At 37.6% G+C, this 23,306-nt stretch overlaps 1 protein-coding gene and 2 non-coding genes across 3 annotated transcripts in view; 2 read left to right on the top strand and 1 right to left on the bottom strand.

The window, feature by feature from the left end:
- The window catches only part of LOC121734059 (tumor necrosis factor alpha-induced protein 8-like protein), a 68,534-nt gene extending 45,485 nt beyond the window's left edge, over positions 1-23,049 (top strand). Inside the window, exons 3-6 of the mRNA XM_042124467.1 lie at positions 15,487-15,620; positions 20,009-20,167; positions 21,722-21,819; positions 22,133-23,049. Coding sequence (XP_041980401.1) covers positions 15,487-15,620; positions 20,009-20,167; positions 21,722-21,819; positions 22,133-22,304 — 563 coding nt within the window. The 3' untranslated portion in view covers positions 22,305-23,049. The remainder of the gene's footprint in view (positions 1-15,486; positions 15,621-20,008; positions 20,168-21,721; positions 21,820-22,132) is intronic.
- On the bottom strand, positions 8,309-8,380 carry Trnae-uuc. The gene has a single exon. It is a non-coding gene; the product is annotated as a tRNA-Glu (tRNA).
- Positions 19,548-19,666, top strand: LOC121734541. The gene has a single exon (XR_006036738.1). It is a non-coding gene; the product is annotated as a 5S ribosomal RNA (ribosomal RNA).
- Positions 23,050-23,306: the final 257 nt, after the last annotated feature.

Here is a 23,306-nt window from a genome sequence, read left to right as displayed (position 1 = left end):
ACACAGGAGCAGAAAAGAATATTTACCTACCTGGCTATAAACTAGCATCTCACTTTTCACGACATGATCAAAAGAGGGGCGGGTCCTGTATTCTTATTCAAGAGGATATGGAATTCAAAGACCTAAATATAACAAAAGAAATTACTAAATGCTTTGAATTCGAATGTTGCGGAGTAGAGTTGTTAAATTTGAATACAATTATTATTACAATATACAGAATACCAAAAGCTAATCTTAAGGTATTTTTTGATAAACTTAATTATTTATTACATAAAATAAATAAAGGTAATAAAAAGAATATAATCATATGTGGGGATTGGAACATAGATATTTTAAAAAATTCAAATGAGACGAAAGAACTTAAAGCTTTACTATACAACCATAATCTAGATATTAATATAAATGTCCCCACACGGGGTAAGGCTAGCATTGACCAAATAAATTAATGAGTTACCTTAGCACTAATAATATATTGACTAAGCAACAATTTGGTTTTATAAAAGGGAGCTCTACCACCCTAGCTTGTTTCTCTCTAATTAAACAAATCGGTGAGGCTATTGACAAAGGTCTAGAAGCCGCCGCAGTATTCTTGGATATGAGTAAGGCCTTTGATTTTGTGGAACATAAAATGCTACTCAATAAATTAGATAAATGTGGTATCAGAGGAAATGCTAACGATTGGTTTAAATCTTACTTAGAAAATAGGACACAGTGTACAGAAATAACTAATTTATCCAACAAAAGATTAAAAAAATATCAGTCGCAATTCAAATTGAATACTATCGGAGTCCCACAGGGCAGTATACTTGGTCCTATTCTATTTTTATTGTATATTAACGACTTGCCACATTCAACAAATCATGAATGTATTATGTTTGCTGATGATACGACATTGATAATTAAATGTAAAAAAGGACAATTAAATCATGATATTAAAATTGAATTGAATAATATAATAAATTGGCTAAATAAGAATAATTTGAAAATTAATTTAGATAAGACAAAAATTATTAAATTTAATAAAAAAATTGATGATAATGACAATGAATTAGATCCTATAAAATGTGTGACAACAACAAACTTTCTAGGTTTTACAATTGACAATGACATGAAGTGGAAAGACCATGTTGACAATGTGTGTAATAAATTGAATCGATTTATATTTGCCTTGAGAAGAATTAGAAATATAGCATCTGTTAATTCAGCACTAATGGCATACCACGGATATGTTGCGTCTATTTTAAGATATGGGTTAATATTATGGGGGAACTCATCAGATATCACAAGGGCATTTATTGTTCAAAAAAGATGCATAAGGGCTATAGCGGGAGCTGACTACTTGGAACATTGTAAACCGCTATTTAAAGACCTGAAAATTCTCCCCCTACCGTGTCAGTATATATTTGAGATCTGTCTCTTTGTTAAAAAATACCAATATTTATTTCCAACAAATCAAGAAATGCAGAAACAAGGATCAAGTAGGCATAAGCATAAAATTTGGGTACCTAAACAAAATCTTGAAATTTATCGTAGAAATGCATTTATCATGTCAATAAATATATATAATAAGCTACCAAATAATATAAAAAATATAACAACCTACAATAAATTTAAAAATAGTTTGTTTTCTTGGCTGTTAGACAAATGTTTTTATTCAAATAAAGAATATTTTGAAGACAGACAAAATGTAGGAAGGTTTTGATCAAGTTAAAATTAGATTGTTGATATTTTTTATAATTTACTACTACAATTAAATAATTCTGTAATTTTAAATTCTTTGACATCTATGGTAAATAACCCTTATTTAATAATTTTAATAATTGTAAATTTGACTGACATTTTTATTGGATTGACATTTTTATTTAATTTATTATTATAATCAATAAATAATTATTGTATAGACTTGATTATATGACCACAATGTATAGCACAGAACTGTAAAGATGACACTGACATTATAACTTCTTTTTTTTTTTTTTTCTTCATCTATTCTCCTTCATCTTATCGCTCTTTTTTTTTTTTTTTCTTTTTGTTTTTTAAATCGTTTTAGATGATGAATTTAATTTAATTACTGTATGCATTGCTAATTTTAATATTTTTTAATTGACATGTTTAAAAATACGATATTATATGCCTTAACTTATAAATTTGATTATTAATTGTGTAGTGATTATGACAATGTAATGATTATTATGGAACTAATGTTACTATCTTGAGTCTTGACCAATGTTCATATTTTAATGTTTGCATGTCGAGAAAATCGACCAAAATATGTGAGACACTGTAAAATTGTACCATCTTATGACCATATTTTTGCAAATAAAGATTATTATTATTATTATTATTACACATTGATTCATTAACAGCTCAATCGGTTAAATATATCTACCTTAAAATTGAGTTGCAAAATTCCATCGTAACATACATAATTACATACATACAGAGCAAGTTAAATAAAAGCTTTTAAAATAGCATAGAATCTAGATCTTTATCAGTAAATACTAAACGTTTAATTAAAATTCTAGATGAACTTTAGATAATGTAGGAATCGCCCTTGAAAGGCGTCAGAGCTTTGGTATTTACTATTCATAATATTCACATTTCACATCATTAAAATTACTGCTTCTACAACAATTTTAATTAAACTGAGTAGATAAGTACTGCACTGTTTAATTAATTAAGCATAAAACATGGTCAAATAATAGCTCCAATTCGAGGTTTTTTTTTATTTATTTATTTAATTCAGGCATCTTGGCCCATATTATAAATACCTTATAGACTAACATACATACAATTATACTAAAAGCTAACACTAACACTAAAACACTAAACACGTATTGTCTGCGATGTGGGGCGCGACGTGTTCGGAAGTCGTCCTCGGAACCTCCTGTAGACGACTCCAATCGGCCAGAACTCCTTCTTCTCGAAGGTCGGTAGATGGTGCGTCGGGACTCTCACCACAAAGGAGCTAAAATTCACTTTGTGGCGGGACTCCAAGCGCTCGACCCTCAAGACGAAGTTGGTCTTGCTCCTGATGTAGTCCACGAGTCCTGCTCGACCGTTTTTGGGGTCATTTTGACATTAAAAAAATCTGTTGTTCATCAGCACTTGTAAAGTAGAATCTTGCGATTGTCTCTACCATTCTTTTATGGCCCTAAGTTATTTTAACTATATTATATATAGTACGCAATTTCTGAGATGGACGGATGGACAGACAGAGAGACACGGCGAAACTATATGGGTTTTTTTCCGACTGATTTTTTTTTTTGGCTACGGAACCCTAAATGCCCTCGCTGCTAACGAGTTCCCTAGTTATTAATATAGGTTCCATTACCGTATATGAATTGGCAAAATCCATTCAGATATTGATCAGCTGAGTCACTGCAGCGCGGCAGCGGAACCCCCGGCGGTAACAGCGGTATCGCGTGCGACGTCGACCTCGGGCTTGGCAGAGAACCTGAAGCTAAGGCCTTGAGATATTATGTAGAGCAGGGGTCCGTAAACAGCACCTTGCTGGACACCCCACGCGTTAGCTGTTGTGTAGAACAGGGGTGCCTAAACGAAACCTTGCAGGACACCCTATAACGTGTTAGCTATTATGTAGAGCAGGGATCCGAAAACGGCACCTTGCAGAACACCCCACATCTTAGCTGTTTTGTAGAGCAGGGGTTCTAGAACGGAACCCTGCTGAACACCCCACACATTAGATATTATGTAGAGCAGAGGTCCGTAAAGGGAACCTTGCTATAACGCGTTACTTAGATATGTATGATGGTAGAGCAGAGGTGCCTAAATGGAACCTTGCTGAACCCCCAACTATTTCCGCGGGACTTTAAGGCAGTCACGCTTTCGTATTGATAGTTTCTATCCATATATCGTATAAAATGGTAGGAACTGGTTTCTTAAAGAGCTAATTTATGCAAAGCAAATACAAACCAACTACAATTTTGCTAAGATTGAAATGGCTATGTGTAATTAATGATTGCGGTAGGTTTACACATTAGGCGCAATTACTAAGCCACAAGTAAATATTTACTACGCTAAGCTCATAACAACTTCTGTAAATACCCTCAATGAATAAGCCTGATAATATTGAGTCATGGTGAACCAGATAACTCACAAGTTTTCATTTATTTATTTGTGTGCAGGGGGCAAAGCAAACGGGTCACCTGATGGAAAGCAACTTGCGTCGCCCATGGACACTCGCAGCATCGGAAGAGCTGCAGGTGCGTTGCCGGCCTTTTAAGAGGGAATAGGGGTCCCACCCCTATTCCCTCTAGGGAATATAGAAGGGTAGGGAAGGGAATAGGGTAGGGGATTGGGACTCCTCGATTCTCGATGTTTGATGGATTGTATCTTCATCTCTATTCAGCCTAGCATGACAAATATTTTTTCTCGCGTAGATCTATCATCGAAATAACACATTTTTATAGAGTTTTATCGAGATAATGTCGAGATTTTGACATAATGAGTTTTTAATTATCTCGAGAGTGAGATATCTCGTTGGCGTATACTAGGCAGGCTCATTAATGCAACTAGAGATCGCCCAATGGTCGAAATTCGACCTTAGTTTCAACGACATTAGGACTACTACGTTTAATTTGTAAAAAAATATTGACTTTATCATTATATATTTTTTTCAACTCTCGTCTCTGGGGCTCAGCTGATCTCAGACTGGCCGTGTAAGCATTGTCTAATAAAAAAAACTATAATCCATTTTCAATTTGTCAACTTGTTGTCAACAGACTTCAACCATAAATAAAAGAGAATAATTCGTATGTATAGGCTTGTCACTCAAAAATCTGTCATTTCTCATGTGTGTGTGTTGTAGTGTGTGTTGTAGTGTGTGTAATGTTTTATTTGTTAAAAAAATGTATGATATAAGCATAATTCCAAAATAATATTAGTTCGATGCACTCCTTCACCATATAAACTATAACTGTGCAAAATTTCACGCGCCTACGTTTCGTCATTTTTCGTAAAAAGGGTTACAAAGTTTTTCGTTCGCGTATTAATATTATGATTTGCGTCATGTATTTTTAATATATCTTTAGATTTTTTCTTCGAAAGCTATGACACATTGCACGTGCGAAACACTCCACTTACTCACAAGGACATAACAATAAAAAGTTTATACCAACTTCCTAACTTCGCTCGGGTATATTAAAGACAGCTGTTCGCGACGCACTTGTGCGTAAGTGCTTTAGTTTTATATCAAATAACGTATATTATTATTTATATTATCTATTTTCGAATATTCCTCAAAATATATTGTATTTATGCGTGAATAGGTAACATACACTTTTGCATTTAGTATCCAGGATTTTAGTTGTGCTTAGTGCAAATATCAAACCTGCGATTTTCACTTTCTAGCTTGTGAGTGTTTACTTTGGTGTAGATTTATCTTTAGAGACCGCGCAAGAACTATTATATAGGTGGCAGTACATCCATATAGTTACTAATATTATAAATGCGAAAGTGTGTCTGTCAGTTTGTCTGTTACCTCCTGACGCGCAAACCGCTGAATTGATTTAGTTGAAATTTGGTATGGAGATACTTTGAGTCCCAGAAATGGACATAGGATTCTTTTTATTCCGGTAAAGTGTACGGTTTCCGGGTGATAAACGAATTTTGCAGAATGGAGTTGCGGGCGTCATAGTGTCATAGAAATAATCAAGTTCCGAATTAACGACATTAGTTACACCATAATAATTGTGCAATTCTCTCCATTTATTGGAACAAAAGCCTAATGAACCAGTAGAACCCACCAATTCTAAGCGTCAAATTTAAATTCACAGCGTCAACTGTCACCGACTTAACTCAAACAAATCTAAATGAACCTTAATTGAGAAAAATACTCGATGTATTCTATCCGGAGCCCCGCTGAATACAAAGCAGGGGCGTATTGGGATTACGAGCAATAAGTGTAATGGGTCCCTAAGTAGTTTTGTAAATATATCATTGTGTTCCATTTTTTCCTTGTTAGAGATTTCTATGGTGTCTTGTGTTAAATTTAAAAATATTTTTAAGCTATATCGCGAGAAAAAAACTTAATATAACTGCAGCTTAAGATTCAGAGCATTGTAATAATAAGCTATTATTCTCTAAGCCTCGTAAGTTACGTTTTTAGGTCGTAATTACTCCCTATAGACCTAAGTCTCAACCTACCTTATCTTGCTTTACTTTTATTTCATACTAGCTGTTGCCCGCGACTTCGTCCGCGTGGACTTCAGTTTATAGCGCGCGATGTCAACAAAATTGGTGTCAAAAGCTTTTATAAAAAAACCCTGGTACCCCTTAAATCAATACAGCTGTGCAGTGTGCAAACAATAAGTACTTCATTTTTGTATGTTAAACTTTATATATTATGCCAAATTTTAAAGCTTATTTAGCCCCCCAATTACACAACTTTACCCATAAACTATTTATCATTGATAGGTTTAGCCCCAATTTCACCAACGTCTGTTAGTGTTAACAGCTTGTTAAAATATCCTGTCTTCTCTTTCATTCATATGAAAAACGAAACAGCTAACGTGATACTAATTCGAGCATTAACTTTAACAGTCGTTGGTGAAATTTGGTCTTAAGGTTACGTCACTGCCTGCACAGATAAAGTACTGAGTTATTTAATACCGTAGAATAGATATAACAATCGAAAAAAATCGAGACTTAAATGTAAGATGATACCACCTCTTATAGAAAGACTTTTGAGCAAGCGTCAGCGCCATGTAGAAGACGCACGGCGCCATATGAACGCCATTATGAATTTTTTGAACAAATTTACGACCCTTACAACCCTTTTTTCCAGTAAAAAAGTAGCCTGTGTCCTTTCTCAGGCTTTAGACTATCAGTATACAAAATTTCATTACAATCGGTTCGGTAGTTTTGGAGTTTGGCGTGAAAGCGAGACTGACAGACAGACAGACAGACAGAGATACTTTCGCATTCATAATATTAGTACAGATTATGTGCACACTGCACAGCTGTTTTTGGGTATTTTGATTAATTAAGGGCCGCGCTACACCGGAATGGCAGCGGCGAGGCGAGCACTTTCAGCGCTGCCATTCCGGTGTAGCGCGCTGCGCGGCCCTAAGAGGGGTACCACTTACCAGGGTTTTAAAAAGTTTTTAAATTTGACACAAATTTTGTTGACACCGCGCACTATAAACTAAAGTCCACGCGGACGAAGTCGCGGGCAACAGCTAGTTATGAATAAAAACAATAATATATAATAAAGTAGGTATGATTAGTTCTGTTATAATAATGAAGTAAAAAATAAAGCGCCATCTGTTTTCATATATTAGAATTAAAATGTAAAAATATTTTCTGGATGGAATATAGGCCAACACAACACACTCGAACTCCTTAGAAATGCAGTAGGAGTTCTATAAGATCAGATAGATTGATTATTATTATAGCAAGTGATAATATTATTAAACATAATATTCTAACGTATTAAAAACTATAAACAAAAACATAATAACTAATAAGTATGATTAGTTCTATGTTACAACGAAGTAAAAAAAAAGCGCCATCTGTTGAATCGTATTAGAACTAAAATGTTCATTGCATCGCGTCGATATATTTCTGGATTTTTTATAATATTATACATAAAATATATTTAAGATTTTTGAAATATTATTTTAATACACATCCAAGACCCAGGAACATTGAAAACTTTTTGTTCCGCCTGCGGGACTCGAACCCAGGACCCCCGGGATGAGCGCTGGCCACGCGCAATGCGAAGTAATTTTCATCGATATTTTCATGGAAATAAGATATTTTCCCACATCAAAATGTAGCCTATGTCCTTTCTCAGACTCTAGAATAACTGTGTACAAAATTTCATTGCAATCGGTTCAGTAGTTTTGGCGTGAAAGCGAGACAGACAGACAGACAGACAGACAGACAGACAGACAGACAGACAGACAGACAGACAGAGATACTTTCGCATTTATAATATTAGTATAGATTTGATATAGATATAGAACACGAATTAAATTCAGAAACTATCCATTATGGCACCATTATGACCTTATTATGGTTATCGGATAATTGAACCCCAACCTTGACCCTGACCCTGGGCTTGAGGAACCGACCTCGCGGAAGACCAGCTTTTACGAGGCAATAATAGCCATTTGTGGTGTACTCATTACTCAATGACATTTTGCGGAAACTTGTTAAACGAACATAATATTAAGCACCTTTAAAGGAATTTTATTACCTTAAAAAAGTTATAAAACGGAATAAGGTTATAAAATGAATAATAATAAATAAAAAATAAAGAAAAAAAACAATAAAAAGGATTTTCCCGTACCGGGAATCGAACCCGAGCCTCCTGGGTGAAAGCCAGGTATCCTAGCCACTAGACCATACGGGAGATGAGGATATGACCGAAAAAATATAACTGTCTTTTTGCTTGGCCGTAGTCTAAATAAAATTGTACTATCGAAAAAATTTATTCACAGGCAGATGGCAGACGTACGTCATTCAGTCAGGTTATGTCAATTCAATATGAGTAATCTGTCGGCTGGGTTTGACATAACGCGACCAAATAACGTACCTGGGTCCCCCATCTACCTATGAAATATAATTCAACTTGTTTTATGCATTTATGTTTTTATGCTACGAATAATAAAAACTAACGAAGAGTAACTCCGTCAAAAAAAGTGCACCAAAAGGCTACAAAATGTGACCCGAGTACATGCAAATTTATGCATGTGTTCGGTACACATTTTTCGTGTATGTATACTCGAGTGACATTCAACTAGGTTGACATGACAATTTTGTCAAACTCATTTTACAATTTGTTTACATAGGTTTGTTAACTTACTTTTTACGTAGCTTTTTACAATATTTTTGTTGTTAAAATGCCTAAATGCCCTGTGTGGTGTAGAAAATGGTGTAGAAGACATACAGATACGTTTTTTCTTGTATTTTTGTCGACCCAAAAAGATGGTTTATTTAAGTTGGATGCTAGGGTAGGTATTTGTATAAAATTAAGCTGGTCTCTTTGTGTTTGTCTTATTAAATTTACATATTATTCTAAAAGTGTAATAATCAAAAAAATATATAATTACAATTTTTTTACAAATTCGCCATGGACAGTGATAAGCAAGATGTAACAATTTAATCATAAACGAAATTTTAGGGTCTGGCTGACACATTGAGGTACTTACTATAGACTAGAGAGAGCCTTATATCGGTGTTTAAGCGTCAAAAGCGTGTAATGTTATGTCCTACTTACTAGGACATAACAAAGGAGTCTGTCTGCATATTTCATGTAATAAAAGTGGTAATAAAGGTTTTTAGTGAACATTTAATGCTAGATATTGTTGAGTTCTGTGGTTCCGTTAAATATTAAACCATAAGAATGGTCAAAGAATGCCTCAAACACGTGGATTTAACATTAAATACGTAAGTTTTGAACAACGTTTTTTGGGCTTTCCAATCGGTATTTTTGTAAGCTAAAAAGATAATTTATAAGTTTATTAATCCCTGAACGCCTCCGTGGTCTAGTGGTATAGAGCGCGGCTCTTGACTCGGAGGTCGTGGGTTAACTTATTACATGTATAATATTATAATTATTATCGATGTCTTAAGTATCAGAGGAAAATTTTTGATTTTAAATAATAATTATGTGCTCGTTTCTTCGTGATAGTAGCCGATGTGCTTGGTGTATACTGCATAATACTATCCGCTTTTGACAATTATTTGTTTCATAACTATGACAATGACAATAACCGCGCAGGCTGTCATCCGGTGCGCAATATTATGATACGTTACCTGGGATACGACCTTGGCGAAAATCTAAATTGTCATATTTTAGTTTTCGAAAAGGAGCCAAATTTAAAACGGTTGAAGTATGGGAGTTACGTTTCCTTAGTTTTTATTATTCCTAGTTTTTATGTTTGTGTTCGCATATCTCCGAAATTACTAGTCCGATTTAAGCCATTATTTTTTTGTGTTGTACTAGGTATTGTTCAACTTAGGGAACACTACAAGTTTCATCAAAATCGGTTCAGTAGTTTTGAGGTAATGCAATTTTAATTCTCAATTAACTATTTAATTATAAATTGTGAAGTCGGTTAGTTATCTTTTTAAAATACTATTATCGAATCGAAGGTCCATGTCGATCAATATTTAATATTAACAATACCACGTATAAGCCGCTTATTGTGTTATTATGTTGACACCGAAATATCCGAGGTCGTTTAGTTTACTGTTAATAACTAATTAGCGGCTTATTTGTCACTAAATTAACCAGACACAAAATGTAATAAACTTAGTTTTGCGCAGATGCAGAAATGCTGTTCTTTGATTAGGTTTGGCCAAAAATAGAGGGTCAGAACGTAAGTATAGATTGGCATATTCCTCTTTAAGTTTTTTAGAGAAGAATATTCTCAAATTAACGTTGACAAAAAATTATAAACGTACCTACAATGTTTAATAAATAATAATAATACTACTTCATAGTATAAATAAACTTCGAATTTTATTTCTAGAATCTACACTCAAGAGCTCTACCCCCGAATTGAATGTTTTCCCCCTGGCATATAATGGCGTCAAATTTAATAAAGGAACGCTGATCGTAAAAAAGCGAAACAGAAACGTAGACAAAGAAATGAAGAAAGTTCAAGTAGGTTTAGTTCTCAAGGACGGTTTCGACAAGTCTACCACAGATTTAGGTATCTATTGAAAGTGTTACATAAAATAAATATTTTATCGTATCATAGACAAATATCAAAGAATTACTACGAAATGCTAATTCGCCTCTTCAGCTTTAAACCGCTAAAACGATTTTGATGGGTATGGAGACATTTACTCACGGGAGAGCCATGCTTCGGCACGAATTGGCCGGCTCGACCGGAGAAATACCACGTTCTCACAGAAAACCGGCGTGAAAAAGCGCTTGCGTTGTGTTTCGCCGAGTGATTGTGTTTACCGGAAGCCCAATCCCCTAGCCTATTCCCTTCCCTACCCTCCCCTATTACCCTATTCCCTCTTAAAAGGCCGGCAACGCACCTGCAGCTCTTCTGAAGCTGCGAGTGTCCATGGGCGACGGAAGTTGCTTTCCATCACGTGACCCGTTTGCTCGTTTGCCCCCTTATGTCATAAAAATATATGTAGGAAAAGGATGTAGGATATTTTCATGCCTAAATAAATTTACTCTTTTAAGATTAGTTTAATATACTCGTAAATAAATAGATTAACTTTAATTTAGCAGTGAAAAACTACATACGAAAAGTATTAAGAATTTAAATGTCCTTTCTTTGTAGTCGGTTAAAACACATCACATCTATAACTTTAACTAAATTGGTGATATACCGCTCTTATAGTTGTACCGCCGTTGTCTAAGTCGGGTGATAATGAGAATTTATAGCTGTAATACAATAACTTATTATTAGGGCAGTGTTCGTGATAGTTCCGATAGATCTTAATAATCTTAATTGTCATATTAATGGTGGCTTTTAATAATACTTGTTATTTGTTAATAATATAATACTTGAGATCTCCCAATGGTCGAAATTCGACCTTAGTTTCAACGACATTAGGATTACTACCTATACTTTTTTTTAAATATTGACTTTCTTATAAAAATTTCAACCTTTGTCTCTGGGACTCAGCTGATCCCAAACTGGCCGTGTAAGCATTGTCTAACAGTATCTCAGATTCAATAAAAAAATACTATAATCCATTTTCAATTTATCAACTTGTTGTCAACAGACAATCTGACATCTTTCCTAGTGTGTGTGTTGTAGTGTGTGTAATGTTTTATTTCTTAAAAAAATGTATGATAAAAGCATAATTTCAAAATAATATTAGCTCGATGCACTTCTTTACCATATAAACTATAACTGTGCAAAATTTCATTTACCTACGTTTCCGCATTTTTCGTCAAAAGGGATACAAAGTTTTTCGCTTGCGCATTAATATAGGGAAACTAGATGTCCCGCGCGGCTTCGCCCGCGTAAATTAGAAATTTTATAGAATCCGTAGGTACATTTTCCCATAAAAAATATTTCCCCCGTTTTTCCCACATTTTCCTGAGTTTCTTCTGTCGTATTAGTCTTAGAGTAATAATATAATATAAACTTCTCGATAAATGATGAGTCTTACTCGATAAATGATCTATCTAACACTGATATAAGTTTTCAAATCGGACCTGTAGTTTCTGAGATTGACGCGTTCAAGCAAACATACTCTTCAGGTTTATAATATTAGGTAGATATAGATTTTTTTTAATTATCGCTTGACAAACTCGAGTCTCGATCTAAAAGACTATGAAATAGTATAATATGGTAGTGATGATGATGATGAAGAATGTAATTTGCATAGTAGCATATGCTTTCTGTTCTTAAAACAACGCCGAAACTCCCAAACTTGTATCTATAAAGAATCAGGAATTCTCTCAGCACCTTCCGAACCACGGTATACCAGGTATATCTCGGTGCAAAATCTTACTTGTTGGTAGCATATGCTTAGAATACTTCTCACGAAACCGAAGTCACCATATGTTTCCCTGTTTTTGAGGAGTTCCCTCGATTACTTATGGATCCTTCATCAGATCACCACTTTTCTGAATATAATACCAAATTGGGATGATACCCTATATACTAAAAGAAAAATTTTGAAAATCGGTTAACAAACGGCGGAGTAATCGTTGAATATAAGAAAACGAACATAACACCTCCCCCATTTTGAAAGTCGGTTAAAATTGTAGCCTATGTGTTATTTATTTAATATTTTAATCAGCACATGAATTGAATAACAAATTTTTTTTCAAATTAATCGTAGCACCATCTGTCAGGACAAACTAAAATTGAAATAGAATAATATTGAATGCGATGATAGCGCCGTCCGCCGGATCTAATGTAAAACATTCCAAAATCAACAACTCCTTATAAATAAGAAATTAATTGAAAAAACATTTTCCAGTAGACCAAACTGTAAATCTAAACCATTCTCGAACCTCCACGAACACACACAAAAAATTTCATCAAAATTGGTCCAGTCGTTTAGGAGGAGTTCAGTCACATACATACGCACACAAGAAATATATATATTAAGATAATAAAACGAGCGAATAAAAAATTACTTTGCGACTGATGATGAACATACTGTTTTAATAACATGAGCGGTATTAATTTGACTAAGCGAAAAATAAACTAAACTAACGACTAATATTGATTTATAATAAAATCCAGAACGAGCTTACAAAATGTGTATTGCGATTAATCTATTTCAGATATTAAAATTCTATCCGAGCGACTGTATTACCACAGTATAGCAATATGACATATCCCTATATTGCTATACTGTGGTATTACTAAGTGAGCGACTGGAAATACATAGCGGGCAACTTCAATATTAAATATAGATTCAATTTTTCTAAGTGAGGTTATTTATTACGAGCTACTAAAAAGTTTATTTTGAGCAAACTTTTGTGAGCTGCTTTATTAATGATAATTGGTTACTGATATTCTATTTGAGGCTTTATATTTTGATACGTGTTTAATGAAAACTACATATCGTTAAATGCGTGCGAATTCGAATGGGGGCGGGGCGACGAATCGTTGCAGTCAGGTGAGTTAGGCTGCGGACCAATACGACTTTTTTGGGTTAGGTTAGATGGCTAGGGTCGCCGCCTCAGCCATCGTGGTTATTTTTTTGTAAATCACCCAGAAGTAGGAGCCCAGCGTAGCGGGGCTCCGTCGAGTCATAATTGAAGCCAGTTGTTTTTTTTTGGTATAGGTCGCCATTAAAATTTTACCCATTTCTTTGACGTTCCGTTAAGGATTATAATTTGTGTAATTTATTAATGATTTTATATATAAACGGGGTTTACCCCCACCCCCCCCCCCCTCCCCTACCCCTCTAAATCGTTGGGTATGATTCTAAACTTTTACCGTTATATAATTTAAGTTCCTAAAATAGAACAATACATGTTTTGGGATCATCAAATCAAAGTATGAAATCCTTTCTATCTCTGTTAGCTACCACTTTTTTTCACATATAAAATTGTTGTTCCTCTTATCCAAATGAAGCTACTCACAAAAAATTTGCTTGATAGTAATAAAAAAAAATTCTATCCCTGTCCGTAGTAGTCCCTGAATAAAAGTGTTTCATCAAATAGTTATTTCATATTCATTTTTTTGTTTTAATGTGTGCTCATTTTACTCTGCTCATTAGTGTATTTTTCAAAGTGGTTTTTGGTATTCGAAACACTTCATTTAAGATAAAATGCCGCTCAGTATAAAAATTACATTTGCCAAATATTGAAAAAAATGCAGGACGTAACGTTGATACTCAAACAGATATTAGGTCGCTCAAAAATTATAAAGCTGCTCATTTTGTATTTTAAGTAAATCAAATAAATAATTTCTAAGTAGCTGTTCTGTTAATTTCTCGTCACTCACTCTCAGTCGCTCAAATAGTAATTCTGTAACCCAAATTTAGTAATTTTGACACCTAAAACTGTAATTTACAGTCACTCGATTAAATACTACCCATTAATATATAGATTCTTGCATGTGTTCGGGGCTCTTTTTGCATAAAGTATGCATCTATTCGGGTTCGGGTCACATTTTGCAGAATCGGAACAAATTTTTGACACAGTTACTCTTCCTTAGTTTTTATTAATCGTAGTATGAATCTATAGAAATGCTGACAGATTTGAAAGACAAAATGACAGATCTTCAATATGTATGTTTCTTATCTTTAAGGAAACCACAATATATATATATGAAGAAAGTTCTTTTTCTATCGTGGCCATGCTTGGCGTAGGCCGTAGGGCTCAATCCATAGATTTAATATTTATTATACGGGCTCAATCGTAGCGCCGTAGCACTTGCCCTGCGTAGCGCTACGAGAATGCTACGCCAGTAAATAAGTGTGGCATAGCACGGGCTGGCAGTAAGGGTCAATTTATACTAGCGCAGAGTGGAAACTCGAAACGCATCGAAGCGAATTATTAAAACTGAACATAACAAATTCAGCCTTAACTGAAAAGCGTTAACGACTCGAAACGCATCGAAGCGAATTATTAAAACTGAACATAACAAATTCAGCCTTAACTGAAAAGCGTTAACGCACTTTATTACTTCTGAGAATTTAAATTAACAATAATAATTTATAATGAATAAAAAAGTATTAAATAATAATTCTTACTCTTTGAAGTGCCTTAGGCATAATTCTCCTAAACCTCAACTATTTCTGTAGGTACATAATATTATCTTCAATATTTTGAAGACGGTACCAGCTAATAATACTGAGTTCTATGACAAAATATTTTTTATATTTAAAACTGGTACTGACTTCAAAATAATGAAGATATTGTGTACATATAGCCTATATTATATTATAATTTAGCTAATTTGTGAAATTCTAAATTGACAGGGGCGAAGCCGCGCGGTACGTCTAGTTAATAATAACTGCCTTATGTTACATAATATATTTTTATCTGTATATGTCTGTCTATTCCAGCGATGGAGGGGGGTGCGTGGTGCGCGCGCGACATCTCGCTCCGCGCGCAGAAGAAGTTCCTATCGCGCGTCGGCGGCGCGGCCAGCGCGCGCGCGCTAGTTCTCGACGAACATACCGCCAAACTGCTGGACCAGGTTAGCGAGGGAAATTGAGCTCTATTACCGTAGGATAAGGTTCATATTAGATTCTAAGAAAATTATGTTGCGCGATAATCAACTCAACTCAATAATCAACACAATCACAGGCACACACAGAAATACAACGGGCAGTTTCAACCGAAATTGTAACACAGCCGACCCTAGAGCAAACCCAACAATTACTAGCCCGCGGACAAAACGGGGAACCGAAAATTAAACTAAGGCTGATCCCTCTCTTTATGTCAAATCCAACGGAAACATTGGGTATAACATGCAGCCGTCTTAGCACTCCCAACCACGTCAACATCTCACCGGGACTAGCAGCAATCCTAAACGGAAGTACATCAAAGACGAACATGAAAATGAGCAAATATTTAGCTCTCCCAACAACTACCTTCGCTGGCCAACCATGCAGAATACTGAAATCAGACACCAAAACGATAATAGTATTCGAATGGGATGCGCAAACAGCCTTTGAACGGGCATGTTCGTCTTTGAAGGAGTTGGGAGCAATGGGGATAAGACACAGTACCACCCCACACATAATCAGCGAGACGCCATGTCACTGGGACAGGACAAAGGCAGGGCTGCAAATTACTATGGAATAGTAAAAGCCTCAGAACATCATGAGATAATCGTCTACGAGAACAGAGGGGATGACCTAAGCTTCCTAAAAAAGAATCGTGATGATCAGCCAGCAGCGTCCCAACCCAGCAATAAGGCGAACTCATCCTCCGCAAGTGAACGACTCCAAGTATCACGGGAGAACAAAAAAGAGGATGAGAAAGAGAGAAATAAAAATGAAATTAAGAAGTCTCTAAACACAATGGCCAAATTAAAAGCGTTTGTGGGCTTCATCAAAAAAGTACTTCATCGTGAAAGAATGATCGAGGATAAAAACACCCTTTCTCGGATCAAGGCTACACAATCAAATCGGCAGGCTTTAGCAATGGAGGCTTTTTTGAGGGAACCATCTACACAAACACCGGCAAATAAAAACAAAAGATATAGGGCCGATCTCGGGCAAGTGCTCCCGCCAAAACTCAGACTGGCCCAGAACCCCGAAGATCATACAATAAATGCCTTCCTCGAGTTCCAGGCGATAATAAGAGCAAATAAGACCATAAAGCTCTTGACCTGCAGTAAGATCATGCAGGCCTATCAGCGGAAAAATCAAAAGCTGTTAGAAGTGAGACTCGAGGATGCAAAAGCTGCCATATACGACAATGTCACCTCCACAATAATTGCCGGGGCGATGACAGGGCAGTATATGGCGGCATTAAGTGCCGACTGCGGATTCGGGGTTCTGGACGAGGATGAGACAAAACGCACGGGAACACTCAAATTTATCACAAAATCTGAGGATCCAATAGTGGTAATAGCGGAATGTACCAGAATAATGCTGGAAGACAGGATACTAGAAATGGCAGAAGTCCTATCTGGGGACCCCGAATCCAGCATGGACTGGGACATATTCGCAAAACCTATGAACTACTTTGTTCCTGGATGTGGGAAGACAACTTGGATCATTAATAACTTCAATGAGGAAACAGACGTTATAATAACAACGACAATCGAAGCAGCCGAGGATCTAAAGCAAAGGCTATCGCTACGAACTGGCAACAAAGTTAAAGATAAAGTTCGTACCATGGTAAATGGGACAAAAGGAACCTACAAAAGGTTGATAGTTGACGAGGCCCTCATGAACCATTTCGGCTCAATCGTCATGGCGAATCAGTTAACAGGCGCCAACGATGTCATCCTCATTGGAGATATTAACCAACTTCCGTTTATAGAGCGTGAAAACCTCTTTAAACTTAATTACACTCGTCCAAACCTGGTAACCAGCATCACCCAGGAGTTGTCTTGCACACACAGGAGCCCAATGGATGTGGCATACGCCTTAAGCATGGTCTATAATAACATCTATTCATCGAAGGAAATTGTGCGGTCCCTAAAGCTAATGAAGTATACAGGAGCGAGAATACCTAAAACCGATCTAAATACCCTGTATCTTGTCCACACACAAGAGGAGAAAGCAGCCCTCACTAATACAGGCTATGGATCGGGAACGGACTCTCGCGTCCTCACTATCCATGAAGCTCAGGGATTAACGAGTCCCTCGGTGATCATCATACAGACCAAGTCCCGAAAGCTGGCAATCCATGACAGCGTTCCTTATGCAGTTGTAGTTATATCCCGGCACACTAACACCTGTGTCTATTACAATGACACTGATGGAGATGCTGTGGCAAGCTTCATAAAAAGAGCCACGGAGGTGTCAACCGAACACATAAAAGATTATAAAAATGGCTATAAAAGACAGGAACGCTAAAGTCCTAAGCAACATGGCGGGTAGATTCGACACAGAACGATATCTCTTTAACACCCTAGAAACTTTTCCCAGCTTCAGTGACCCCTTTCCACCAAGCCAATGTCACAACATGTCTTGGCAAAGGGTGGAGCAGCATAAAATCTAAGGAAATCGTAAAATGTCGGATCTACTGGCCGCCACACCGACTGGGACCTCACCGTTCAAAACATTAATATTATTTTTATGTAATTAAAAGATGAGGGAAGATTCTTGGAGAAAAATCAGCCGCAAAATGAATATTCCTGTTAAGGATCTAAAAAAATGGAGTCTTTGTTAGGATCATACAGACGAGATTCTCGGACTATTTTTTATAGTTGTTTATAGCAGAATAAAAGCATATGCTAGCTGCTGCCACGGCTGTGCGTACCTGCGGTGCCATCGTGTCTTTGTAAGCAATGGCTCGGGCGTCCGCCTCGCCCTTGGCGAGCATGCCTCGCCTGCGGCTGCTCGCTTGCCGCGCGCGGCGGGCCTCGCCCGAGGCGGCTCGCTTGATGTGGACCCGCCTTATAGTCTATACGATGACTTTTCGTGGGCCAGCGTGGACCATTGTGAAGAGGCACCTTTATGTAATAAACACCAAAACCCGAGCGTTAAAATATTCAGGCTGCGGCGCCGTGTGCCGTGTGTCCATTAATTTTCATTATTAACATTACACACCTCCCTCGTGCTCGCCGCGAATAAACATGAAATAATGTTGCGTTAGTTTACGCCAGCGAAGTTAAAAATTTAAGGTGCTATGTTTGCTATTTCATTGAATAAACTTGAGGCCATGCTATGCAGGGTAGTTTATTATAATATTATGTACTTAAATGTTTTATTATCGGTTAGTCAAGGTTTGGTTACTATTAAAATATATAAAAAAACTGCCTTAGGGTGCATCAGCGCCTGCAGTTTAATGCAGCGGCAACGCCGCGGTTGCGGTGCCGCTGCGGCGCCGCGCCGTACTGTGTGAACTCTAAACACCCTAAATTCTAAAAGATTATTACCACGGAGCTAATACTAAGTTCTCTGTATTAGCTTCATGATTATTAGCAGGCAAAAAAACGACGCGAGCCCTCACAAAGCTTGGCTTTTAGCTAGTTTCAAAAAGCGAAGTATAATCATATCATACTAGTATTATAAATGCGAATGTTTTTGAGTTTGTATGTTTGTTCCTCTTACCGTCTAAACGGCTGGAGCGATTTTAATAAAATTTAATACAGGAGTTAGTTATTGTTAACTCAGTTAAGTTAAAGGTCAAATATACAACGCTCACCGCCGCCATGGTGGCCTGGGATTTAGGAATACCGCATGATGTTGCAGGCGCGGTCCGAAGATGGGGGTCACAGGCGACATGACCCTCCCCAAAACGTAAGGTAAAATTGAAAATAAAATAAAACCCAGAACCGTCCGAGGGCGCAGATAAAAAAAAATAGTGTAGTGACTACTGAGTGACCCCCCTTCAAATTTCTGGCTGCGACCGCGCCTGTGATGTTGGCTTTTTGTTAGTATATTTTATGTTGCTTTATGTATAACATCGAAATCAGAAAAGTCGTTTGCACTTAGTGTTCGCCAACGTCCATACCACGTTGAATACACCGGTTCTCGTCCGATCACCGAAGTTAAGCAACGTCGGGCGCGGTTAGTACTTGGATGGGTGACCGCCTAGGAATACCGCGTGATGTTGGCTTTTTGTATTTTTTTTGTTAATAACTTTGTTTGTTATACGAGATTTATACTCGCGCCTCGTGGCTCGGCTCGCGGCGCGTCTCGCAGCTCGCGTCGAAGCGCGAGTGTAAACACAAAGCTCGCGTCCCCCTCGTCTCGCGGCGCGGCTCGCGTCGGGAGCGATTTCCAAAGGAGCTGGAAATCGCTCCCGACGCGAGCCGCGCCGCGAGACGAGCCGCGAGCTCGAGTTTACACTCAGAACTCGCGGCGCGTCTCGCGGCTCGCCTCGTGGCTCGCGCGCGAGTGTAAATAGAGTATTACGATATATTTTTGTTTTATTAACAAGGTGTTTATTACATTTCAGTTCCTGACGGTGCTCCGCGAGCGCGTGGAGAGGCGGGAGGCGGAGCGGCTGGTGAAGCACGTGATCAAGGCGGCGGTGAAGCTGGGCGTGCTGCGGCGACACAACCAGCTGTCGCCCGCCGACGAGCGCGCCCTCGCCGCCTTCCGCAGCAAGTTCCACGTGAGTGAGACACGCGTAGTGTGAGAGCGAGACAGGAGATGTAGGCTACGGCACATGCAAAAATCCCCACAAAGTAGAGCCTGCGCTGTAGCAGACGCTTGCCGACGGAGTCGTGGTGTAGGGCAGATCCGGATTTATGTATAGGCAGTATAGGCCATGGCCTATGGGCGGCTACTTCCTTTGGCGTCCTAGGGAGTCCTAGGATGGCGGCAGAGTTCGTACCGTACATAGGGGCGGCAAAATTAAAGTCATAAAAAATATAAATGCGGCCCTAGCTCATGCGATCCCGCGGCACGCCCAAGGCGCATAGTGGAGTACGGTGCCGCCGAGGTTTTAGTTTGTAAGAGCTGCGTCCACCACCATCTTCGGACGCAGCGGAGACCAACTTTTTTTTTAATGAAATAAAAGAGCAAACGAGCAAACGGGTCACGTGATGGAAAGCAACTTCCGTCGCCCATGGACACTCGCAGCATCAGAAGAGCTGCAAGTGCGTTGCCGGCCTTTTAAGAGGGAACAAGGTAATAGGGGAGGGTAAGGAAGGAAAGGGAAGGGAATAGGGGAGAGTAGAGAAGGGAAGGGAATAGGGGAGGGTAGGGAAGGAAAGGGAAGGGAATAGGGGAGAGTAGAGAAGGGAAGGGAATAGGGGAGGGTAGGGAAGGGAATAGGGTAGGGGATTGGGCCTCCGGTAAACTCACTCACTCGGCGCAACAGCGCAAGCGCTGTTTCACGCTGGTTTTCTGTGAGAACGTGGTATTTCTCCGGTCGACCCGGCCCATTCGTGTCAATTATTTGCGGATAGGACCCCCATCCCCCGCAAGATGCTTAAAAGCATTTTCCCGGCGCAAAAAAAGGCAAATGTAGTCTGCTGGGACTACAAACTTCATTTAATAATAAAATGGTAGCTGCTGCAAGTTTATAATAATAATTAATAATTCATGTAATAATTTACACAACATCAATTTTATGTAAGCTACACATCGAACATAGTCTGTAGTTTATTGTGCTGTATTTCTAGGATGTAAAGTTGATATAAACAATAACAACAGCATGGTGAGAGTGTTGTTATAAGAAGATAACCCCTCTTAAAAATAATATTATCTTTATGGTCGAGTTTTTGAGTTTGACCTCATCCGTGGTTTATGAGCTTGAGGTACTTTAACAGAAGATACTATTGATATAATACATAACAGTGCTATAATTTATGTCAAATACATAGATAAGGATAGAAAGATAAGAGCTTACAGACAAAAATAATTACCGAATCGATAACGAAGTTTTAAACGAATTAAACGTAGTCGAATCGAAGTACTTATATTAGTTATATCGGGACGAAATATTATATCAATATTAAAATATTACCTATGTCAACCACAAATTATTTTATTCTTCCCTAAGTTTCTTCTATCTTATATCTTTTCGATATTCTTTACGCCAACTTTACGCTCGCTTTTGTTAAATCTGTTCATTCGAATTTTAAAATGATACACACTAACACACAATACACATGCTCGCATTTTCTGTTCCTTCGAATTTCAAAATTGTTTTTTTTTTCAGACGGTGCTGATGGCGGTGATCTCGTTCTGCGAGGTGGAGTTTTCGTACGACCGCGTGTTTCTGCAGGACGCGCTGCGGGAGTCACACCAGTCGCTCAAGTGAGTTGGATATGCTGGATACTAGATTGAGCACTATTGAATCAAACTAACACAAAAAACGAGTGTGCTTTAGACCACACTACTGAAGTGAAACTCCTTGAACTCCATCTTTAAATATGTATTTTGAAAGAAGAAGAAGATGTGCATGGGCACAGTCTCCGTCCGCCTCACTTCAATCAAACTTTTCGTAACGCTCTCGTCACGCAATTGCCAGCTTACTCCCCAAGTCAAGCGTGCGTAAAGAAGTACTACAATAGTTACCATAAGCTTACTACACGCTATATAACCAAGAAAGAAACATTTCACATTTCAGGTCGGTAGTAGAGAGGCATCTATCAGAGAAGTCCGTGTCCCGCCTAGCCGGAGTGTTCAATCTCGCGTCGAGGGGTGAGTTGTTAGATTCCCTCTTCGCCGGCCAGGTCGATGAGGACGTGCTCAAACTCACGCGCATGCTGCGGAAAGAACTGGACCGGGGGCTGCTATAATCGACCACACAGTGACCATGTGTACCGTCCTACATATTTAGGGGATGTCGTCATGCATGTGTGCGTAACGTGCACTTACAGACAGCGTTGTAAGCATACGCAGATTGTGTGTGTGCGTAAAGCACTTACAGAACATAGCGATGTGTGCGTGCGAAGCATGTACAGATCGCGGTTTTGTGTGCGCTACACATACGCAGAAAATTGTGCGCATATGTGCGTTTATGCCAGTATGCTCATTTTAAGCGTATAGCTTGCAGGCGAGTCCTCTATTGTGCTCTGTGCGTCCTACGTTTTGTCGTATCACGCCAGCTATGCTGCCAGTAGAAAACTTCTACGTCAAATACATCAATTTGGTTTAAGGATCAGAAACTTTGTATTTAAAATTATAACGGATGTAGGAGGAAAAATTGTTTTGAAATTAGAATTCTAAATTCCAAATGTCAGGCAGTTTGTTGTAAGATCTGGTTATCTTCACAAGTGGAGATTTTTGTGTAGAATTTATTAGATAGGTGTACACGGTAATAACGCTTGAACTAACCACAAGCACTGCTCTCTAGTTATATGGTTTTTTACATTGAATTATTAAGCATGATGAACGATGAATTTTAATCGTACGTTTTGAAGCCATAAACTGTGTATTGTTTTTAATACAAAAAATTCAATTTCACCTATTTATATTTTGACCAACATATTTTTTTCTTCGGAATGCAGGATTTTGTTAAAAGCTTTGCATGTCTATTTGCCGTACTCAGAGACATTTAATTATAATTATAAAACCTTCAATTTTAATAAAGATTTTGACAGAAAATGTATGCAAAGCTTTTTGTATTTTTTTTTTTAATTACTTAATTATATTTATGTTATTAATGTTCCACGCTGAGTGCGGCAGTAAACTTAATAATTCAATTGTTATAAAACGCTACAATTTTCAAATGTACCAATATCGAAATATCTAGTAATTTTAAATCTATTAAAAACGTTTTTGGATGCTTAGACGAAATA

The sequence above is a fragment of the Aricia agestis genome, chromosome 15 (assembly GCF_905147365.1).
Source record: "Aricia agestis chromosome 15, ilAriAges1.1, whole genome shotgun sequence".
NCBI lineage: Eukaryota > Metazoa > Arthropoda > Insecta > Lepidoptera > Lycaenidae > Aricia > Aricia agestis.
The sequence above is the reverse complement of the archived record's forward strand: the minus strand, read 5'-3'. Positions and strand labels throughout refer to the sequence as shown.